Here is a 20598-nt window from a genome sequence, read left to right as displayed (position 1 = left end):
TATGGATCACAGTCCTGAAATGTCTGATATCTAATTTGTGAAAATAGTTTCCCATTTTATATATATATATATATATTTTTTTTTTTTTTTAAGTTTTTTGGCTGTTTGCAGCAGACAGATAATATCCTCTTATTTCCTTGTAGTCAGAAGTGGAAGTCCTGTAACAGACACTTTCAAATTTTCAAGTTGTTTGAACTTTCAGTAGCATTCTTGAAAGTGGTCAAGTACTACTTTCTTGTCCTTCATGACCTCATTTCTTAATTATTGATGTTTTCCTAGGGTCTCTTTTCTCTCTCTTTTTTTTTCCCCCATTTACTTTTATTAGTTGGAGGCTAATTACTTTACAACATTGTAGTGGTTTTTGTCATACATTGACATGAATCAGCCATGGATTTACATGTATTCCCCATCCCGATCCCCCCTCCCACCTCCCTCCCATCCCATCCCTCTGGGTCTTCCCCGTGCACCAGGCCTGAGTACTTGTCTCAAGCATCCAACCTGGGCTGGTGATCTGTTTCACCCTAGATAATATACTGTTTCGATGCTGTTCTCTCGAAACATCCCACCCTCGCCTTCTCCCACAGAGTCCAAAAGTCTGTTCTGTACATCTATGTCTCTTTTTCTGTTTTGCATATCGGGTTATCGTTACCATCTTTCTAAATTCCATATATATGTGTTAGTATACTGTAATGGTCTTTATCTTTCTGTCTTACTTCACTCTGTATAATGGGCTCCAGTTTCATCCATCTCATTAGAACTGATTCAAATGAATCCTTTTTAATGGCTGAGTAATATTCCATGGTGTATATATACCACAGCTTCCTTATCCATTCATCTGGTGATGGGCATCTAGGTTGCTTCCATGTCCTGGCTATTATAAACAGTGCTGCGATGAACATTGGGGTGCACATGTGTCTTTCAGATCTGGTTTCCTTGATGTGTATGCCCAGAAGTGGTATTGCTGGGTCATATGGCAGTTCTATTTCCAGTTTTTTAAGGAATCTCCACACTGTTCTCCATAGTGGCTGTATGAGTTTGCATTCCCACCAATAGTGTAGGAGGGTTCCCTTTTCTTCACATCCTCTCCAGCATTTATTGCTTGTAGACTTTTGGATAGCAGCCATCCTGACTGGTGTGTAATGGTACCTCACTGTAGTTTTGATTTGCATTTCTCTGATAATGAGTGATGTTGAGCATCTTCTCGTGTGTTTGTTAGCCATCTGTATGTCTTCTTTGGAGAAATGTCTGTTTAGTTCTTTGGCCCATTTTTTGATTGGGTCATTTATTTTTCTGGAATTGAGCTTCAGGAGTTGCTTGTATATTTTTGAGATTAATCCTTTGTCTGTTTCTTCGCTTGCTATTATTTTCTCCCAATCTGAGGGCTGTCTTTTCACCTTGCTTATAGTTTCCTTTGTTGTGCAAAAGCTTTTTTAAGTTTCATTACGTCCCATTTGTTTATTTTTGCTTTTATTTCCAATATTCTGGGAGGTGGGTCATAGAGGATCCTGCTGTGATTTATGTTGGAGAGTGTTTTGCCTATGTTCTCCTCTAGGAGTTTTATAGTTTCTGGTCTTACATTTAGAGCTTTAATCCATTTTGAGTTTATTTTTGTGTATGGTGTTAGAAAGTGTTCTAGTTTCATTCTTTTACAAGTGGTTGACCAGTTTTCCCAGCACCACTTGTTAAAGAGGTTGTCTTTTTTCCATTGTATATCCTTGCCTCCTTTGTCGAAGATAAGGTGTCCATAGGTTCGTGGATTTATCTCTGGGCTTTCTATTCTGTTCCATTGATCTATATTTCTGTCTTTGTGCCAGTACCATACTGTCTTGATGACTGTGGCTTTGTAGTAGGGTCTGAAGTCAGGCAGGTTGATTCCTCCAGTTCCATTCTTCTTTCTCAAGATTACTTTGGCTATTCGAGGTTTTTTGTATTTCCATACAAATTGTGAAATTATTTGTTCCAATTCTGTGAAAAATACCATTGGTAGCTTGATAGGGATTGCATTGAATCTATAGATTGCTTTGGGTAGTATAGCCATTTTGACAATATTGATTCTTCCAATTTGAGAATATGGTATATTTCTCCATCTGTTTGTGTCCTCTTTGATTTCTTTCATCAGTGTTTTATAGTTTTCTATGTATAGGTCTTTTGTTTCTTTAGGTAGATATACTCCTAAATATTTTATTCTTTTTGTTCCAGTGGTGAAGGTATTGTTTCCTTAATTTCTCTTTCTGTTTTCTCATTGTTAGTGTATAGGAATGCAAGGGATTTCTGTGTGTTAATTTTATATCCTGCAACTTTACTATATTCGTTGATTAGCTCTAGTAATTTTCTGGAAGAGTCTTTAGGGTTTTCTATGTAGAGGATCATGTCATCTGCAAACAGCGAGAGTTTCACTTTTTTTCCTATCTGGATTCTTTTTACTTCTTTTTCTGCTCTGATTGCTGTGGCCAAAACTTCCAAAACTATGTTGAATAGTAGTGGTGAGAGTGGGCACCCTTGTCTTGTTCCTGATTTCAGGGGAAATGCTTTCAGTTTTTCACCATTGAGGGTAATGCTTGCTGTGGGTTTGTCATATACAGTTTTTTTTATGTTGAGGTATGTTCCTTCTGTTCCTGCTTTCTGGAGAGTTTTAATCATAAATGGATGTTAAATTTTGTCAAAGGCTTTTTCTGCATCTATAGAGATAATCATATGGTTTTTACCTTTCAGTTTGTTAATGTGTATTACATTGATTGATTTGCGGATATTAAAGAATCCTTGCATTCCTGGGATAAAGCCCACTTGGTCATGATGTATGATTTTTTTTAGTATGTTGTTGGATTCTGTTTGCTAGAATTTTGTTAAGGATTTTTGCATCTATGTTCATCAGTGATATTAGCCTGTAGTTTTCTTTTTTTGTGGCATCTTTATCTGGTTTTGGAATTAGGGTGATGGTGGCCTCATAGAATGAGTTTGGAAGTTTACCTTCTTCTGCAATTTTCTGGAAGAGTTTGAGTAAGATAGGTGTTAGCTCTTCTCTAAATTTTTTGGTAGAATTCAGCTGTGAAGCCATCTGGTCCTGGGCTTTTGTTTGCTGGAAGATTTCTGATTACAGTTTTGATTTCCTTGCTTGTGATTGGTCTGTTAAGATCTTCTATTTCTTTCTGGTTCAGTTTTGGAAAGTTATACTTTTCTAAGAATTTGTCCATTTCTTCCAAGTTGTCCATTTTATTGGCATAGAGCTGCTGGTAGTAGTCTCTTATGATCCTTTTTATTTCAGTGTTGTCTGTTGTGATCTCTCCATTTTCATTTCTAATTTTTGTTAATTTGGTTCTTCTCTCTTTGTTTCTTAATGAGTCTTGCTAATGGTTTGTCAATTTTGTTTATTTTTTCAAAAAAACCAGCTTTTAGCTTTGTTGATTTTTGCTACGATCTCTTTAGTTTCTTTTGCATTTATTTCTGCCCTAATTTTTAAGATTTCTTTCCTTCTGCTAACCCTGGGGTTCTTCATTTCTTCCTTCTCTAGTTGTTTTAGGTGTAGAGTTAGGTTATTTATTTGACTTTTTTCTTGTTTCTTGAGGTAAGCCTGTAATGCTATGAACCTCCCCCTTAGCACTGCTTTTACAGTGTCCCATAGGTTTTGGGTTGTTGTGTTTTCATTTTCATTCATTTCTATGCATATCTTGATTTCTTTTTTTATTTCTTCTATGATTTGTTGGTTATTCAGAAGCGTGATATTTAGCCTCCATATGTTTGAATTTTTAATACTTTTTTTGCTGTAATTGAGATCTAATCTTACTGCACTGTGGTCAGAAAAGATGACTGGAGTGATTTCAATTTTTTTGAATTTATCAAGACTAGATTTATGGCCCAGGATGTGATCTATTCTGGAGAAGGTTCCGTGTGCACTTGAGAAAAAGGTGAAGTTGATTGTTTTGGGGTGAAATGTTTTATAGATATCAATTAGGTCTAGCTGGTCTATTGTGTCATTTAAAGTTTGTGTTTCCTTGTTAATTTTCTGTTTAGTTGATCTGTCCATAGTTGTGAGTGGGGTATTAAAGTCTCCCACTATTATTATGTTACTATTAATTTCCTCTTTCATACTCGTTAACATTTGCCTTACATATTGCGGTGCTCCTATGTTGGGTGCATATATATTTATATTTGTTATATCTTCTTCTTGGATTGATCCTTTGATCATTATGTAGTGTCCTTCTTTGTCTCTTTTCACAGCCTTTATTTGAAAGTCTATTTTATCTGATATGAGTATTGCGACTCCTGCTTTCTTTTGGTCTCCATTTGTGTGAAATATTTTTTTCCAGCCCTTCACTTTTAGTCTGTATGTGTCCCTTGTTTTGTAGACAGCATATATAGGGGTCTTGTTTTTGTATCCATTCAGCCAGTCTTTGTCTTTTGGTTGGGGCATTCAACCCATTTACATTTATGGTAATTATTGATAGGTTATGGTCCCGTTGCCATTTACTTGTTGTTTTGGGTTCATGTTTATACAGCCTTTCTGTGTTTCCTGCCTAAAGAAGATCCTTCAGCATTTGTTGAAGAGCTGGTTTGGTGGTGCTGAATTCTCTCAGCTTTTGCTTCTTTATAAAGCTTTTGAATTCTCCTTCATATCTGAATGAGATCCTTGCTGGGTACAGTAATCTAGGTTGTAGGTTATTCTCTTTCATTACTTGAAGTATGTCCTGCCATTCCCTTCTGACCTGAAGAGTTTCTATTGATAGATCAGCTGTTATCCTTATGGGAATCCCTTTATGTGTTATTTGTTGTTTCTCCCTTGCTACTTTTAATATTTGTTCTTTGTGTTTGATCTTTGTTAATTTGATTAATATGTGTCTTGGGGTGTTTTGCCTTGGGTTTATCCTGTTTGGGACTCTCTGGGTTTCTTGGACCTGTGTAACTATTTCCTTCCCCATTTTAGGGAAGTTTTCAGCTATTATCTCCTCGAGTATTTTCTCATGGCCTTTCTTTTTGTCTTCTTCTTCTGGGACTCCTATGATTCGAATGTTGGGGTGTTTCACATTGTCCCAGAGGTCCCTGAGGTTGTCCTCATTTCTTTTGATTCTTTTTGCTTTTTTCCTCTCTGCTTCATTTATTTCCACCATTTTATCTTCTACCTCACTTATCCGATCGTCTGTCTCTGTTATTCTCTTAGTTCCCTCCAGAGTGTTTTTGATCTCATTTATTGCATTATTCATTTTTAATTGACTCTTTTTTATTTCTTCTAGGTCCTTATTAAACATTTCTTGTATCTTCTCAATCTTTGTCTCCAGGCTACTTATTTGTAACTCCATTTTGTTTTCAAGATTTTGGATCATTTTTATTATCATTATTCTAAATTCTTTTTCAGGTAGATTCCTTATCTCCTCCTCTTTTGTTTGACTTGGTGGGCATTTTTCATGTTCCTTTACCTGTTGGGTATTTCTCTGCCTTTTCATCTTGTTTAGATTGCTGTGTCTGGAGTGGACTTTCTGTACTCTGGTGGTCTGTGGTTCCTTTTTATTGTGGAGGTTTCACCCAGTGGGTGGGGTTAGACGATTGGCTTGTCAAGGTTTCCTGGTTAGGGAAGCTTGCGTCGGTGTTCTGGTGCGTGGAACCGGATTTCTTCTCTCTGGAGTGCAGTGGAGTGCCCAGTAATGAGTTTTGAGATGGGTCTATGTGTTAGATGTGACTTTGGGCAGCCTGTGTGTTGACGCTCAGGGCTATGTTCCTGCGTTGCTGGAGAATTTGTGTGGTATGTCTTGCTTTGGAACTTATTGGCTCTTGGGTGGTGGTTGGTTTCAGTGTAGGTATGGAGGCTTTTGGATGGCCTCTTATTACTTAATATTCCGTGTAGTCAGGAGTTTTCTGGTGTTCTCAGGTTTTGGGCTTAAGTCTCCTGCCTCTGGATTTCAGTTTTATTCTTCCAGTAGTCTCAAGACTTCTCCCACCATACAGCACTGATAATAAAACTTCTAGGTTAATGGTGAAAAGATTCTCCACCGTGAGGGCCACCCAGAGAGGTTCACAGAGTTACATGAAGAAGAGGAGAGGGAGAAGGGAGATAGAGATAAGCAGGAGGAGAAAAAGGGGGACTCAAGAGGAGAGAGACAGATCTATGCAGTTCTCTGTTCCCAAAGTGTTCTCCGTAGCCCAGACACTCACAAAGATTCACAGAATTGGATTGGGAAGAGAAGGGGAAGGGAGGAAATAGAGGTGTTCTGAGGTAGAAAACAGAGAGTCAAAAGTGGGAGAGAATAATCAACACACTCCTGAATGAAAATGGGAACTGGATATTGGATTCTTAGATGTACAAAATTTATATTACATACTGAAAAACAAAGATTAAAAATCTAGAGTAGAGGTTAGACTCTTAAAAATACAGTATTAAAAACAAAAAAAATTTTAGAAATATATATGAAGTTTGGTTTAAAAATAGGGCTTCTCTCTTTTTTTTTGCAAGGTTATAGTGAAATGAAAATGGAAATTAAGGAGTAATAGATGACTTTAAAAGAAAAGAGAAAAAATAAAACAAAAAGATTTTTTTTCCTAATTAAAAAAATAGTAAAAATATATGAAAATGAAAGTTAAGGAGTAATGGGGGAGTAATAGGGAATTTTAAAAGAAAATAAAGGAGAAAAATAAAAGAAAACAAATTTTTTTAATTAAAAAAAAAAGATAAAAATATATCTAGGAATTTCTCTGGAGCTGTTGCGGTCAGTGTGGGTTCGGCTCAGTTTCAGGTAGCTCCCCGTTCCATCTTACACTTCTCGATATCTGTAGGCCCCTTCCGGTGTAGTCGGTGTTACCTACAGGGATTTTAATCTGTTGCACCGGTCCCTTCTGAAGCGGTTCCCTTTGTTTATTTGCCTTCTGTTTGCCGGTCTCTTTCAGTGTCTAATTTCCGCCCTGACACAGGCGGGCGGAGGTGGCCTCTTGTTCAGGTTCGCTTGTTCAGTCGCGCTGCGGGGAGGGAGGGGCGCTGCAGGCAGATATCGCTGTGTGTGGGGCGCGCTCACAGTGTTCCGGCCACACCGGGTTTGCCCCGCTCACGGGTGTGTGCTCTCCCCGTCTACGCTGCTCTGGCTCCCGGCTGCTCTATATGGAGCGGGCTCTGCGTTGCGTGCGGTTCCAGTTTTCAGGTATTCCATAACAGCGCGGACTTGGTTGCGCCTGCGTTTTGTGGCTTCCCCGCCCGAGCAGCTCAGGCAGCCAGGAGCTTGACGGGCGCCCTCTCCCCGGGTGCGGTGCGCCTTCTCCCCTCGCGGTCCCAGCCTCAGTTTCCGCGCGCCAGTCGGGTGTGTGCGGCTTGTGTCTATTCTCGGGAGCTGGCTTCTAGCCGGGACCACCCCCCACTGGCAGATGTCGACCATCCAGAATCTCAGGAAGTCTTTGGTTAGAATCTGGAGGCCTGTTTGCAGTGTGGCAGGGGATGCCGTCTCTGGGGCCGAGTTTGCCCCCTTCCCCTCCCTCCTGCCTCCTGCCTCCAGCGGGGATGGGCCGGTCTGCCGCAGGCTAGCTCTTCTCTGGAATTGCTCAGTCCCTTTGTTCTGCGAACCGCCGGCTGTGTGTTTGGGCCGGTTACTTTTCTCTCTCTCTCTCTTGCTATCCCACAGTTTAAATTGCTATCTCACGAAAGCTCCCTCCGACTGCTCTCAGGGCATTAGGCCGGGTCCTTACCCTAAGCAATGCCGCCCGCTCCTCTCGTTCTGCCCCCACTTGCTGGTGGCGGATGCCGGCGTCTGGGGTACTTTTCAGCTGGGAGTTGCTTTTAGGCATGTAATCTGTGGGTTTTATTAATTTTTTTCCCAATTAGGTTGCCCTCCGAGATTCAAAAACTTCCTCCAGACCCGCCAGTGCGAGGGTTTCCTGGTATTTGGAAACTTCCTCTATTAAGACTCCCTTCCTGGGACGGGTCTCCGTTCCTAGCTCTTTTGTCTCTCTCTTTATCTTTTATATTTTGTCCTACCTCCTTTCGAAGACAATGGACTGCTTTTCTGGGTGCCTGATGTCCTCTGCTAGCGATCAGAAGTTGTTTTGTGAAGTTTGCTCAGCGTTCAGTTGTTCTTTCCATGAATTTGTAGGGGAGAACGTGGTCTCCCCGTCCTACTCCTCCGCCATCTTGGCTCCTCCCCCGTCTGTTTTCTCTTTGATCCTTATTTCTTCTTAGACATTTTCTTGATGGCTTTATCCCTCATCATACCTTAGGCTTCATCTGTGTGCTGTGTGTGTGTTAGTTGCTCAGTCGTGTCCGACTTTTGCAATCCCATGGACCATAGCCCGCCAGCCTCCTCTGTCCATGGAATTCTCCAGGCAAGAATACTGGAGTGGGTAGCCATTCCCTTCTCCAGGGGATCTTCCTGATCAAGGGATTGAACTTGGGTCTCCTGTATTGCAGGTAGATTCTTTACCATGATACCAAAAAATGACATTGCCAATTCAGATCTCTCCTGGGATTCATATAAACAGTTGGTTACTGGAAATCTACATTTGGATGAGAGGAGTTAAACCCAACACGTTCCTCTTCAAGCTTCTTGCGTTTTTTAGTTTGGTAAATAACGTTACATCTAGTCGTTTGCTTAAACCAAAGGCTTAAGAGTCATTCTCAACTTCTCTCTTTCTTGCATCTCCACATATTTAATCAAAACCACTTTCTGTTGAGTGTGCCTGCTCAGTATCTTGCTTAGCTTGTCTTCCCTCGCTTCTTATTGCCACTGCTACTATATTCTTTGCATCCGTATTTTGAACAACTCCCTGCTAGTTTTCCTTCTCTGCTGTTGCTTGTTGCATGTTCTTCCTCTTGATTACAGGGGGGTGATCTTTTAAAAACAGAGCTCCTTAACATGGTTTACAGACTCTTTTTAACCTCACTCTTTTTACTTCTGCATCCTGACCACTTTTACTTTATTCATATGGAATTACTTTTGGTCTGTCAAACACACCATGTATAATGTCTCTCGCTTCTTGTTTCTAGATATTTCTGCCCATGCCATACTTTGGATAACTTTTAAAAAAGCAAAAACAAATTAAAAAGTTTTCTCTATGGCAACCAGTCAAGTAGCCCATAAAAACTAAAAACTCATAAGTAAAGTCACTACAAATGGGAATATTTGCAGCCTGAACCTTTTCTTATCTCTGTGTACAGATAAGAAAAGGACCAAAAACCCAGAAGAAAAGGGAGCAGAGATCATGAATAGATGATTTTGTTTCATACTGTAGTAAAAGATGCTTAACTTCACTCACAGTAGGAGAAATGCAAAATAAATCTGAGTTATAAGTTTTTACCTAATATATTGGCTGAAATCCAAATATTTCCAAATATAAAGTTTAATGTATCTATCCAGATATAGAGTTTAGTACTCTATAGGTGGAATTGTGGGAAAAGAAGGTTTCTCATGTATTACTGGTAGGAAAGTAAATTGGTGTAAATTGTCCCCAGAGGGCAATTTGCTAGTGTCCATTAATATACATATATATTGACGTAATGTACAATTGTAGTAGGTAAAATATACCATAATATAATCAATCAATTTTAATAATTAGTATCTAGTGATTATAACAGTGATTTTATTACATTATTAAATTTATATTATGAAATATGGTCATAGTATATGTACTTACTTATCATATGTATACTTCTGTATGGGCTTCACTAGTGGTTCAGTGATAAAGAATCCGCCTGCAGTGCAGGAGATGCAGGAGACATGGATTCGACCCCTGGGTCAGGAAGATCCACTGGAGGAGGGTATGGCAACCCACTCCAGTGCTCTTGAACGGAGGAAACTGGCGGGTTCCACTCCATAGGGTCATAAAGAGTTGGACATGACTGAAGTGACTGAGCCACACACACAAACGTCTATATTTTGTGTGTTTATATATTTTCTTGCTCTCACAGTTTCACGTTTGGGAATTTATTCTAAAGATATGCAAGCACATGTATTAGCTGACTTACCTATAAGCTTACTTAGTGCAGTGTTTATAATGGCAAAAGGGAACCTAGATATCTGTAAGTAAAGGATTGCTAAGAGAAAAGAAAAGAATGAAGATGTTCTCTATGAATTTATGTTGTAGAGATCTCCAGCAGAGATTTTATGTTGTTGTATGAAAACATCAAAGTATGTAACAGCGTGTGTAAAAAGTATATATACAGCATGTGTATAAAATGCTATATTGTGTGTTAAAAAGGGGGAGAAATAGAAATATTTTTATAAAGGTTTTACAGGAAGGTAATAAAAGTGCTTATTCTTTGCGATGTTTCTGGGAAGTTTAAGAACAGGAATTGTGAGGAGACTATATACTGTATACTTTTTTTGTATTTTTGAGTTTTGAACCATCTGAATATATTGCCTCTTAAAATTTTAAAATATATAAAGATATCTTACAGAAAATGCTTTTTCTTTTGTTTTTCTCATTAGTAAGCTAAAAAAGCTGAGTGAAGACAGTTTGACTAAACAGCCTGAAGAAGTTTTTGATGTATTAGAGAAACTGGGAGAAGGGTAAGTACAAAAAATAGAAAAGTAGCTTTTAGATAATGACAGAACAATTATAACATACCATGTAAGATTAGTCCTTCACTAGAGTATATTTGATTGAATTAAACAGTAACTGTATAGAGGGAATGTATCAATACCTGAACATTAGCAGAGGTCATATATGACAAGCCCAAGCTAATATCATACTCCATAATGAAAAACCAAAAGTATAGGAGAACTTCCAAGGTAATAAAGGCATAAAACACAAAACAGATTAGATCAGTAAGAACAGGGAAAAGGAAATAGAGAAAACAAAAATATAAAATAGTAAGATAAATTTAAGTTAGAAGGAATAAAGTGAAATGTATTTTTCACTAAATGTCAGTTCTTCCGTAGACAGACTATTAGGGTCAATTAAAATGCAAAACTTAGCTATATGCTGTTTATAAGAGGCCTAATACAAAGGGTGGACATATAGTGGTATTTCCTATTAGAGACATGAGATAAGAAAGAGGTAACCACATCAAAAAGAAAGTGTGAATGGCAATGTTTATATCACATAAATTAAAGTTAAAAGATCGTAAGTGAGTAAAGAGGAGTTACTATTCAGATAAAGAATGAAGAGGGATATTAAGTAGTGATATGAAAGAGAACTCATAATGAAACAGTAAGACCCGGTGATGTTGTGAATTGAGTTTGCATTGTAATTCAGCTTCTGGCAAGATTAGATTTTGGGTTTCAGAAGTCTCAGTCCTGGACGTGTAAGAAATAAGATTTTTCTTCGAAGCATTCAGAAGTTTTCTGGATCTCTCAGTCTTGGCCTGGGAATTTAAGCCCTGAGCTTGTCAGGTTTGTTTTATGACTTTTCCAGCTTAGTCAGGAGCAGCCATTCCATTCTACAGTTTTTGTACTCTTATTTTCACTGTAACATTCAATTGATTCATGTACTTGATCTTCTAAAACTTTCCCTAGACTCCAGGAACTAAGGATAATAATTTAAATAATTATTTTGCCATCAGATACCTTAGTCTATCAGTGTTCTGCTTGTACCTTGCATTTAAGTCATTACTATCTTTAAATCTAAGAAAGAACTAATCCAAGATTCCCATTTCCTAAGATTCTTTCCCTTGGAACCACTTCCTTCCCCAAAACTATTGGTAGCAGATCATGGTTAGGAAAAGAAAGGTTACTCTATGAACTCCAGGTATAAGAGTTTATTATGAAATTTGGAGCTCAAACGACTTGTGCAAAGGCCAGGGATGCAAAGGTTATGGACTCTGTCACTGAAGCTCAGAGAAGCTAGTGCTAAAGATCTCAGTTTGAAGCCCTGAAGTGGTGTTTCTCAAAAGCTCACATGGACTCTTCTGGAATCCCTAAGAGTCGTTTAGATGCTCCCACCAGCTCTCTTAGTCTGCAGCAGCAGTGTGGTGGTTATCAAGAAGCTCAGCAGGAAACCACTGTATAGCTGATATTTGGTCAGGCATCTGCTGCAGCTGTGTTTGAAAAGTGATGGTCTTTCCTCAGCTTTTTGCCATTCGGATTTCGTGAATGTTCTTCTCATTGTCAGACTCTTAAGTGGGATCCATTCAGGGAAGGGAAATCTGGGAAATGTGGATCCCAGTTTTCTTTTGTAGTGAGAGGAAGACCTTAGAAGAGACTGATGGTGTTGCTTAATTGGCAATAGTTAATCTAGTTCTTGAGTCTAGACTAGCTTTTGAGGGGTTATACACACACACTCATATTTATATACACACACACACACACATATATGGCTTCAAAGGGGGAGATACAGATTTCCCTTGCTGTCTGAAAGTAGAGCATTCTTATGAAACCTTTATTAAGTTGAAACATGAAGCAAAGAAGGGCTTCCCTGGTGATTCAAATGATAAAGAATCTGCCTGCAATGCAAGAGTTGCAGGTTTGATCTATGGGTTGGGAAGATCCCCTGGAGAAAGGGAATGGCTACCCACTCCAGTATTTTTGCCTGGAGAATTCCATGGACAGAGGAGCTGAAGCAGATATATTACATCTTGCTAATGGTTACACAAAATAAATTGTGAGATAAAGCACAGATCCTCTCAGACAAAGCTCAGAGATATGGTGGCTTGATGCTGAGATGCTGAGTGTGATTCTAGGAATGAGCTTGGCAGTGCCACTGTTGCTGCTGATGGTACTTTCTCCCTCTAATGGCTCCTGCAAAAATAAATGTTGAATGTTGTTTTTGTTTTCACCTTTTTTTGTAAAAGTGTAAATCCTCTTCAGATTTCATCTGGTTAGTGAAACAGGTGTTAGTTATTCCAGGCCTTTTGTAAAAATGAAGGGGTGTAAAGTGAATTTTTGAAAAGTGGGTTTACCTGTATATGTGCGTGTGTGTAAATTAGGAATATACACACACACACACACACACACACACACACACACACACACACAAACCCATGGTGAAGGTTTCAGTTACTTGTAAGCAGCCTGGGCAGGCGTGGGACTCTGATATTTTGGGGATGATTTTGCTTAAGGTGAGATCAGCCTTTTCTCCTAACATGAGATTTTGGCTGTTTTTATTCTATATTCCATTCTTTTAACTTCCCTTTATATATCTTCTTAATGCTGCACTTGTTTGAGTTGACAAACCGTAAGTCTATTTCTTTCATTCATAAGAAATAGAGCAAATCTTTTTCTGTTAATTTGGTGATGTTAATGAATTTTAAGTCTATAATTGAAGCATTAAGGCTAAGATATAATTTATTTTTAAGATTTATTTCATTTGATTTGTCACCATTGAATAGTATTTTAAATTAGAAAAGACTACATGTGAACACTCAGACTCTTTCTCTAATAGTTATGATGTTTGAAAGAAAAATAATAAAGGAATGTCTTGGTTTCTTTTAGGTCTTATGGAAGTGTATTTAAAGCAATACATAAGGAATCTGGTCAAGTTGTGGCAATTAAACAAGTACCTGTTGAATCAGATCTTCAGGAAATAATCAAAGAAATTTCCATAATGCAGCAATGTGACAGGTATGAAGAGATTTTATTTCTTTATTTACCTTCATTTTGATAAATTTTGCTAGTCATGTACAATAAAATGTATTCTTTAGTCATCTTAGTTTTTTCTTCTGACTTCCCATCAGAAGTGAGACTTATCTTTCAAGAAAGATGAGAATAGCTTTGTTGGGTTGTCTTAGGACTTTCAGTTCTAAGCAGAAATGATTAGTTTGTCACCTTTAATCAAATATGTGGTGATAGAATATACTCAAGCACTTTTCTCATTTTCAGGGGAAATTTATAGGTGAAAATTAGCTTTTGATATTAGGGAGAAGTCATTTAACAGTCCTTTTGCTGTAATTTGTTTTAAATAATTAAAAACACTCCTGGAGGAGGTTGCCAATAGATGGGGAAAAATGGAAACAGTGACAGACTGTTTTCCTGGGCTCCAGAATCACTGTGGATGGTGACTGCATCCATGAAATTAAAAGATACTTGCTTCTTGGAAGAAAAGCTATGACAAACCTACACAGTGAATTAAAAAGCAGAGACATCACTTTGCCAACAAAGGTCCACATAGTCAAAGCTTTGGTTTTTCCAGTGGTCATGTATGGATATGAGAGTTGGACCATAAAAATGCTGAGTGCTGAAGAACTGATGCTTTTGAATTGTGGTGCTGGAGAAGACTCTTAAGAGGCTCTTCGACATCAAGGAGATCAAACCAGTCAATCCTAAAGGAAACCAACCCTGAATAGTCATTAGAAGGACTGATGCTGAAGCTGAAGCTCTGATACTTTGGCCTCCTGATGTGAAGAACTGACTCATTGGAAAGCACCCTGATGCTGGGAAAGATTGAAGGCAGGAGAAGAAGGGGATGACAGAGGATGAGATGGTTGGATAGTATCACTGACTCAAGGGACATGAGTTTGAGCTGACTCCGGGAGATAGTGAAAGACAGGGAAGCCTGGTGTGCTGCAGTCTATGGGGCCGCAAAGAGTCAGACACAACTGAGCAACTAAACAACAAAAATTAAAAGTCATGTTTTATGTAACTTTCATTTATTCAGCAAACATTTACTAGACATCCCTAGTGCACCAGGTATTGTCACAGGATCTAGGAATACCAGGTATTGTCACAGGATCTAGGGAAACTAAGACATTGGTTTTCTTCTTGAGGAGCTGGTAATCTAGTTGGGAAGACAGATACTTAAGTGAATAGCTGTAGTACAGTGCAGTCATTATACATGTGAGGAGATGTAAGAACAAGGAGGGAGGGCACCTACCTCAGCTAGGAGTCAGGAGGTCTGGAATGCTGAGGAAGTGTGAGTCTGGTGAAGAAATGGAGGGATGAGAGAATGTAGAGAATTAAAAGTAGAAAGGTAAAAAACAGCTCACTGTTATGTGCTGTTCTGATAGGGTTTAGAATTACTGGGGTGGAAAGTAAGAGACAGCGATTAGTCTGAAATGAGTTTGGTAGGTAAATGGAACTGACCACGAAGCTGACCTGTTAAGTAGCCTGGCCTTTCCTAAGGGATGCGGAGTCTATAGTTAATCGAAGAGGAATTTGTTGTTCTCCCTGTATAAAAGGTCTCTAGGTAGAGTTAGCCACCTAGCATGGAGTCTTTGTTCTCATGCTTATTTCCTCATAGTTAGAAGAAGGCTGCTCCAGCTCCAGCCTTTTATCTACATTCCAGACGGTAGGAAGATGAGAAGCAGGAAAGGGCTTCCCCAGAAACCCTCAGCTTATATTTTATTCATCAGAATTGCATCACATGGTGACTTAGAGCTGGTGAGCTTAAAGGAGTCTAGACACATTGTCACCTTTAATCAAATCATTGGGCCCTATTAGTAAGAGATGTATAGAAAACTTCCTTTTCTAAAGGTATATAAGCTCCATATATTATAAGCTCTTTGGCTAATGAAGTGACTGAATAATCATAGAGGAACTTTGTTGCTTGGGTCTGTTCAATGTTGCTCTTTATTGTGTGCTATATATTTAGATCATACTATGTATTTTTCATGAAGGCCATGTAAAGTGGTTATAGAAAAAACATACATTCCTCAGTTCCCTGATCAAAATATATATTTGCAGAATTTTTCCAGACCTTGCTATTTATTTGATAACTTCATAAGAATGTGGCTCCCATAGTTTGATGTAGAAAAGGAAAGACTGGATATAGTGTAGTGCTGGGCCCTTCAGTTGTTTAATGTTGGCATGTAACTGTGATTATTTTATTGTAATGATTAAAAATAGTTCAGTTTCTAGTGTTGTGCTTTAGAGATTTTAATTGAGTGTGGTCTAGGAAAAAGCAGTGTCTCAAATATTACCTATTAATACATCTCCTCCCCTAATCTTTGTGCATCTTGGTGCCTATCAGCTCTTGTTCAGATTTCTGCAGCAGCTGCTGTGTTCACTTTGTCTTTCATTTTTGCCTGCTCCAGTCTGTTTTCCCGCCTGAAGTTAGTCTTCTTTCTAAAATGCACACCTAACCAAGCCATTCCCTGTTTAAAACCCTTCAGTGGCTCTGCCTTGCTTGGCTGAACCCAGTCTCCTAAGGATGACCCCAGGGTCCTGCATCATCTGGCCAGTGCTTATGCAGCCTCTCTTTTACCTGAGTTTTGCTTTTAAGCACCTGTTTACTTGCATCCTGTCACCCGACTTAAATTCTTTTGAGTTTGGAGTGATGTCTTACTAAGTGCCCTTGGATCCTGCCACATAGTGGCCACTCAAGTATTGACCAGTATTAACTAATTCCCATCTCGATGACTCAACTGGACTATCCAGAAGCAACTTTATATTTAACATTCTAAAACCAAATTTTAATTGTTGGAAGACAAACCATTCAGATCCCTATTTTGTTAATGACATCATCATCTAGTTAGTTTTTCAAAAACAGAACTCATCTGTTTCTTTTTCTTATACCCCTGTTGACACTAATATTTGTAGAGTCTCCTTCTGAAATGTCTTCACTGTCTTTATCCTTTCTTCATTCCTTGAGAGAAGGAACCATATTTCTTAGCACACATTACAGTACCTCGCACTTTACTTTTTGTTCAATGAATGTGAATAAATATGTATGGATAAGGAGAATGTGAAAGAGCATTGTAGGTTGAGGGAACCCTAGGGAAATTTGATATTTGTTCTTGTTATGTACTTTAAACTACTAACTGGAAAAAAAAAGTAACGAATTAAAGGAGTAGAAAGTGTTAGTTGCTCAGTGTCCGACTCTTTTCAACCCCCCACCAGGCTTCTCTGTCCGTAGGATTTCTCAGGCAAGAATACTGGAGCAGGTTGCCAATCTTTTCTCCAGGCGAGCTTCCCAACCCAAGGGTTGAACCCGGGTCTGCTGCATTGCAGTTGAATTTTTTATCATCTGAGCCACCAGTGAAGCCTGAAGGGGTAGAAAATGTAAACAAATTCTAGAAATTTTGTACCACTTTATAGCAGAACGCCTTGCACATAGTAAGTACTTGTTAAAGGATTTGTTGAATGAAATGGTGAAACATATATTGATATTAGGTTGATGCAAACGTAATTGCAGTTTTGGAATGTGAATTTTAAGTAATTGTGACTAGGCTTAAACACATTTGTTGATCAATATAGAAACCATTACAATCAACACATTTTTGCCAATGAGAAAGAAGTTTGTTTATTCCTGTAGCATAAAAATTCATGCTTTGGGATTTGAGGAACTATTGGAAAGCATTTTCTGTCTCCTGCTGATTGTGGAAGCATTCATTTTCCCGGCAAAAAGTTGTTGGAGATGTTTCAAGAAGTGATAGTTGGCTGAGAGTTCAGGTGAATATGATGGATGAGGCAAAGTTTTGTAACCCAATTCATTCAACTTTTGACATGTTGGTTGTGCAGCGTGTGGTCTGGTGTTGTCGTGGAGAAGAGTTGGGCCTTTTCTGTTGAGCAGTGATGGCGGCAGGTGTGGCAGTTTTCTGTGCCTTGCATTGATTTACTGAGCATACTTCTCAGATATAATGGTGTTGCTGGGATTCAGAAAGCTGTCGTGGATCAGTTGGGCAGCTGACCACCAAATAGTGACCATGATCTTTTTTTGATGCAAGTTTGGCTCTGTAAAGTGCTTTGGAGCTTCTTCTTGGTCCCACCACTGAGCTGGTTGTTGCATAAGATCCGCTTTTGTTGCAGGTCACAATCTGATTGAAAATGGTTTGTCATTGTTACATAGAATAAGAGAACGACAATTTGTTTGATTTTCAGTCAGTTCAGGAGGTACCCACTTACCAAGTTTTTTCACGTTTCTTATTTGCCTCAAATGCCAAACGACCGTAGAATGATCGACATTGAGTTCTTTGGCAACTTCTCATGTAGTTGTAAGAGGGTCAGCTTAGATGGCCCTCTCGGTTGGTCGTTGTCAACTTCAAATGGCCATCTATAGCACTCGTCATCTTCAAGGCTCTCATCTCCTTTGCAAAACTTCTTGAACCACTCCTGCATGGTACATTCATTAGCAGTCCCTGGGCCAAATGCATTGCTGGTGTTGTGAGTTGTCTCTGTTGCTTTACAACCCATTTTGAACTTGAATAAGAAAATTGCTCGAATTTGCTTTTTGTCTAACATCATTTTCCATAGTTTAAAATAAATATAAAATAAGCAGCAAGTAATGTCATTTTGTCGTTTTTGAGATTGCATCCAAATATTGTATTTTGGACTCTTTTGTTGACTACGATGGCTACTTCATTTCTTCTAAAGGATTCTTGCCCACAGTAGTAGATATAATGGTCATCTGAGTTAAATTCACCCATTCCAGTCCATTTTAATTTGCTTATTCCTAGAATGTCGACATTTACTCTTGCCATCTCCTGTTTGACCACTTTGAATTTGCTTTGATTCACAGACCTAACATTCCAGGTTCCTATGCGGTATTGTTCTTTACAGCATCGGACTTTACTTCCATCACCAGTCACACCCACAGCTGGGTGTTGTTTTTGCTTTGTCTTTGTCTCTTCATTCTTTCTGGAGTTATTTCTTTACTGATCTCCAGTAGCATACTGGGCACCTACAGACCTGGGAGTTCATCTTTCAGTGTCGTATCTTTTTGCCTTTTCATACTGTTCATGGGGTTCTCAAGGCAAGAATACTGAAGTGGTTTGCCATTCCCTTCTCCAGTGGACCACATTTTGTTAGAACTCTCCACCATGACCCATCCGTCTTGGGTGGCCCTACATGGCATGGCTCATAGTTTCATTGGGTTAGACAAGGCTGTGGTCCATGTGATCATTGGTTAGTTTCCTGTGATTGTGGTTTTCAGTCTGTCTGCCCTATGTTGGAGACGGGTAAGAGGCTTATGGAAGCTTCCTGATGGGAGAGACTGACTGAGGGGGAAATTGGGTCTTGTTCTGATGCGCGGGGCCATGTTCAGTACATCTTTAATCCAGTTTTCTGTTGATGTGTGGGGCTGTGTTCCCTCCCTGTTGTTTACCTGGGGCCAAACTATGGTGGAGGTAATGAAGATAATGGTGACCTCCATCAAAAGGTCCCATGCATACCCTGCTGCAATCAGTACCCCCAGCCCTGCAGCAGGCCACTGCCAACCCATGCCTCCGCTGGAGACTCCTGGACACTTATGGGCAAGTCTGGGTCAGTTTCTTATGGGGTCACTGCTCCTTTCTCCTGGGTGCCGGTGTGCACAAGTTTCTTTTTGTTTCTGCCAAGAGTTTGTTTCCCAGTCCTGTGTAAGTTCTGGCAGCTCTATGGTGGGGTGAATGGCGACCTCCTCTAAGAGGGCTTTTGCCATACCCAGGTCTGCTGCACCCAGAGAATGACAGAATGGTTTCTGTTCGCTTCCAAGGCAAACCATTCAATATCAAAGTAATCCAAGTCTGTGTCCCAACCAGTAATGGTGAAGAAGCTGAAGTTGAATGGTTCTATGAAGACCTACAAGACCTTCTAGAACTAACACCCAAAAAAGAAATCCTTTTCATTATAGGGAACTGGAATGCAAAAGAGGAAGTCAAGAGATATCTGGAGTAACAGGTAATTTGGTCTTGGAATACAGAATGACGCAGGACAAAATCTAATAGAGTTTTGCCAAGAGAATGCGCTGGTCATTGCAAACACCCTCTTCCAACAATACAAGAGAAGACTCTACACATGGACATCACCAGATGGTCAATACCGAAATCAGATTCTTTGCAGCCAAAGATGGAGAAGTTCTATACAGTCAGCAAAAACAAAACTGGGAGCTGACTGTGGCACAGACCATGAACTCCTTATTGCCAAATTCAGACTTAAATTGAATAAAGTAGGGAAAACCACTAGAACATTACGGTATGACCTAAATTAAATCCCTTATGATTATACAGTGGAAGTCAGAAATAGATTCACAGAATTAGATCTGATAGACAGGGTGCCTGAAGAACTATGGATGGAGGTTCATGGCATTGTACAGGAAGCAGGAATCAAGACCATCCCCAAGGAAAACAAATGCAAAAAAGACAAAATGGTTGTCTGAGGAGGCCTTACAAATAGTTGTGAATAGAAGAGACGTGAAAGGCAAAGGAGAAAAAGAAAGATATACCCATTTGAATGCAGAGTTCCAAAGAAGAGCAAAGAGAGATAAGAAAGCCTCCCTCAGTGATCAGTGCAAAGAAATAGAGGAAAACAATAGAATGGGAAAGACTAGACATCTCTTCAAGAAAATTAGAGATACCAAGGGAACATTTCATGCAAAGATGGACACCATAAAGGACAGAAATGGTATGGACCCAACAGAAGCAGAAGCTATTAAGAAGAGGTGGCAAGAATACACAGAAGAACTCTACGAAAAAGATCTTCATGAACCATATAATCACAATGATGTGATTACCAACCTAGAGCCAGACATCCTGGAATGCAAAGTCAAGTGGGCCTTAGGAAGCATCACTACAAACAAAGCTAGTGGAGGTGATGGAATTCCAGTTGAGCTATTTCAGATCCTAAAAGATGATGCTGTGAAAGTGCTGCACTCAATGTGCCAGCAAATTTGGAAACCTCAGCAGTGGCCACAGGACTGGAAAAGGTCAGTTTTCATTCCAATCCTAAAGAAAGGCTATGCCAAAGAATTCTCAAACTTTCACACAGTTGTACTCATTCCACACGCTAGCAAAGTAATGCTCAAAATTCTCCAAGCCAGTCTTCAACAGTATGTGAACCGTGAACT

General features: G+C 39.2%; 1 protein-coding gene across 2 annotated transcripts in view; it reads left to right on the top strand.

Moving 5' to 3' along the window:
* Positions 1-20598, top strand: part of STK3 (serine/threonine kinase 3) — a 288786-nt gene that overhangs the window by 32432 nt on the left and 235756 nt on the right. For both annotated transcript variants that reach the window (XM_065903272.1, XM_065903271.1), the window contains exons 2-3: positions 10392-10472; positions 13335-13463. In XM_065903272.1, coding sequence (XP_065759344.1) covers positions 10392-10472; positions 13335-13463 — 210 coding nt within the window. The remainder of the gene's footprint in view (positions 1-10391; positions 10473-13334; positions 13464-20598) is intronic.

The sequence above is a fragment of the Muntiacus reevesi genome, chromosome 12 (genome assembly GCF_963930625.1).
Source record: "Muntiacus reevesi chromosome 12, mMunRee1.1, whole genome shotgun sequence".
NCBI lineage: Eukaryota > Metazoa > Chordata > Mammalia > Artiodactyla > Cervidae > Muntiacus > Muntiacus reevesi.
This window is presented reverse-complemented; position numbering and strand designations above follow the sequence as displayed.